The sequence below is a fragment of the Helianthus annuus genome, chromosome 6, assembly GCF_002127325.2.
Source record: "Helianthus annuus cultivar XRQ/B chromosome 6, HanXRQr2.0-SUNRISE, whole genome shotgun sequence".
Lineage (NCBI taxonomy): Eukaryota > Viridiplantae > Streptophyta > Magnoliopsida > Asterales > Asteraceae > Helianthus > Helianthus annuus.
In genome coordinates this window covers 1,330,289-1,333,556 of record NC_035438.2, presented here as the reverse complement: position 1 = coordinate 1,333,556, position 3,268 = coordinate 1,330,289, and the positions used below count along the sequence as shown (strand labels likewise).

At 34.2% G+C, this 3,268-nt stretch overlaps 1 protein-coding gene across 1 annotated transcript; it reads right to left on the bottom strand.

Annotated features, from left to right (window-relative positions):
* Positions 1-532: 532 nt before the first annotated feature.
* LOC110864269 (protein ODORANT1) lies at positions 533-2,744 on the bottom strand. Its single transcript, XM_022113306.2, has 2 exons — positions 2,401-2,744; positions 533-1,415 (listed from the first exon to the last, which is right to left on the bottom strand). The coding sequence occupies exons 1-2, from the start codon at positions 2,661-2,663 to the stop codon at positions 887-889; spliced, it is 792 nt and encodes a 263-aa protein (XP_021968998.1). The 5' UTR covers positions 2,664-2,744; the 3' UTR covers positions 533-886.
* Positions 2,745-3,268: the final 524 nt, after the last annotated feature.

The following is a 3,268-nucleotide window of genomic DNA, read 5'->3' as shown; positions in this document are numbered from 1 at the left end:
CGTTTGGTTCGTTTGCAGCCCTATGCGCGTCAGATAGAGAGAGACATGAGAATGGGGCACCACTTTTATCCGTTGTTGCATGTTAGCAATTCCAAATCTCACCCACAAACTTCATCTCAAACCCCATCCCACATCGCAAGGTTTGGAAACCCGGACAACTCTATGTTACACGCGTTGGAGGTGATCTTAGTACTACTTTCTTTTTAATCAACGCTTATATTAAAATAATCAGGATGTTGTAGCTTATAAGCAATATTAATGATCTATTAAATAATCAACAGTAGTTACATTAAAATAGAAATCTAAATTGTTTTGAAATACCTCACAAGAGAAGGAGTAAGCCACAATGTTATATAATAGGCAAACGAAAATGACTGAGTTATTGAATAATATGATCGCACTTGTGACTCTTGAACTACTTTGCACAATTTTATAATTCATGTGGAAAATGATGCAATATCTAACCATCGTTATCTGCCTTTAAAAATCAAAGACAACACTTATTGTAACCATCGTCATCTGCCTTTAAAAATCAAAGACAATACTTATTGTATGTTTTACAATTACTCTTTCTGGGGACAAATAATACACGTTATAAAGTTTCCATATTCACAAATACCCCTCTAACTTTTGATATTTACATTATTTCCCACCTTTCACATTTTCTTTTACAAATTCCTTGATGGTGAGAAACCACATTTGAGTTCCCTTCTACCATCTAGAGACAAACCATATGACAATACCAACCTAAATTTAACTTACACATGATACTTGATACATGTTTAATGGTTTCTTCTTATGTTTCAACTTGCAAGGAAACACTTTGGTCGACTTGCCGGTCGTTATATAAACTTAATTATCATAGGCTATGTACGAAGATGTAATCTCATCCCCCTTTGTTTTCCATCTCCAACATGTCAACTTTGTTGAGAAAATCCAAACCAAAATCGTCAACTCCGAAATCTTGACAATCCATTAGCCATGTAGTAGAGTCGTCCCATGAGCCTAACACGCTTGTATGATTCATGGACCTTTTGTCATCGTCTGATGACTCCCAACTCGATGCGTCAAGTAGAAGAGGCTCATTGTCACCTAAGAGGTAACTTAACATCTTCTCATCATCACATAGGGTTTGGAACGGCTCATTGTCCATACATGAGTAGTTGTTTTCGATTTGTGGAACACCTGGGTTCTCCTTTGAATTATCTCTACTTTCTAAAGTTTGTGAAAGGTTGTTTTCGGACACCGAGCTATGAGGAGATGACGTCTCACTTGTTTGAATTTCTTTAGGAAGAGGTTCATGAGTGACCGGATCAATTCCCATTTTCACAAGCTTCTTCTTGATATGAGTGTTCCAGTGATTTTTTATCTCATTATCTGTTCGGCCCGGTAATTTTGATGCAATCTTTGACCACCTGTAATTTCATTTTTCCACCAAAACCAATACAATGACACCGCGTGTTATTGTGGGAATTCAGTATATGCACAAAACATAAAATAATGTTTACAATTAGTGTTAGGCCTAATCAAATAAAAGTTACAAACATAAAGTTGTGAGCTAAAAAATTACGTTGCATGAAAAAAATACTGAAATCCACTCATATCGAAACCAAATACTATAAAAATGAATACAAGTGTAGTTTACGATATCAAAAATAATATTTTTTTTTAATACAACTCCGTTTTTAATAAAAAATATATCGGAATGTTGACAAAAAAATAGATTAAGCATACCGTAACAAAACTTTTTTAAAGTTAACGAACGCTGATTATTAAAAAATCAAATTAAATTATAAATAAAATATAAAAAAGTATATTATTTATAGTTTAAGGAGAACTAAAACAAAGAAAAAAAAAGGCATACGGTGATTGAATAACTACACATTTTATATATAATTGTTTTAAACTATCTAAAATATAATAATGATTACACAATGCATTTGTAAATTAATCCCTCACAGTCGAAAATAAAATCAAATTTTTGAACAACATACAGCATGATGTTACAACTAATCTAACATACCGACTGAAAATTTTCGTTGTCTTTAAGATTAACGATGAATTAAATAAATTACATTTTGACATGGTTTCTTGGCTCTTAAGAAAAACATTTTCTTGTTGGTTTGTTTCTTAATTATCGTTTAATTGAAAAATATTGCCATATTTTTTTTACCTAAAGAAATGAGATCACTTTAATTCTAGTGCAACCAAAACTTTTTAATTGGAGTGCATCATAAGGTTATTTTTTTGTTATTACATTTAGAAGTTCGAACTCATATTATAGTTAAAAAAATTTAGATTTGCAGACCCCCTTGACTCATCTGGTTTCATTGTTGATTATTGTGAATGCGCTTTTGCAAAATATGTAGAGAAAAAAGATGGAGCAAATTAAAGACGTACCGATTACCAAGGCGAGCATGTAGGTCAATAACGAGTTGTTCCTCGGATTCAGTGAGGAGGCCACGCTTCAAGTCCGGACGGAGGTAGTTGGTCCAACGAAGGCGGCAACTCTTGCCACAACGGCGGAGACCCGCCAACTTAGGGAGGGCTCGCCAACAACATGGGCCGTTTGTGAGGATAAACTTGATGAGTTTCGTGTCTTCTTCCGCGGTCCATGGTCCTTTCTTCACTCCAAGTTTGTCACAACATGGTTGCCTTCCCATTACTTAATTGTTGTTGCACCACCAACCTCCACCAAATAAACGAACTAAAAACTATGACTACTTGAAGACACTTACCAACTTTAGTACCACCACCAACCTACAATTATATATACAAATATATTCATAGAGATAGAGTGAAATAAAAGTAGGCATGTCCCACCATGAATACATGAAAGATACGGCTGAACCGCAACCCGGTTTGATGGTAAAAGTTGATGTGTAAAGGATTTCAAAGATAAGGGTGATACATACAAAAAAATTTAGTTAGCTTATACACATTATTATTCAGATAAATTGTTTGTATTGCTTTACGCAATAACTACTTCTAGGAAATTGGTTGATTTTCTAATACCACCATTTCTATGAAATTGGTTGATTTTCTAATACCACTATAAGTTATGATAAAATAATGAAATATTGGATTTTAATAATCACAACTATTCGTCGTTGGCCGCCAACAGTCCCAACTTTAAAAATAATCACTGGCAGTCATAACTTTTAACATATTGGCCTCTAATGGACCCTGACTAATAGAATCCTAACGCCGTTAGTCTCCGGTCGCCGGAGAAAATGTATTTTGGCCGGAAAACTCAACATTTTTGTCC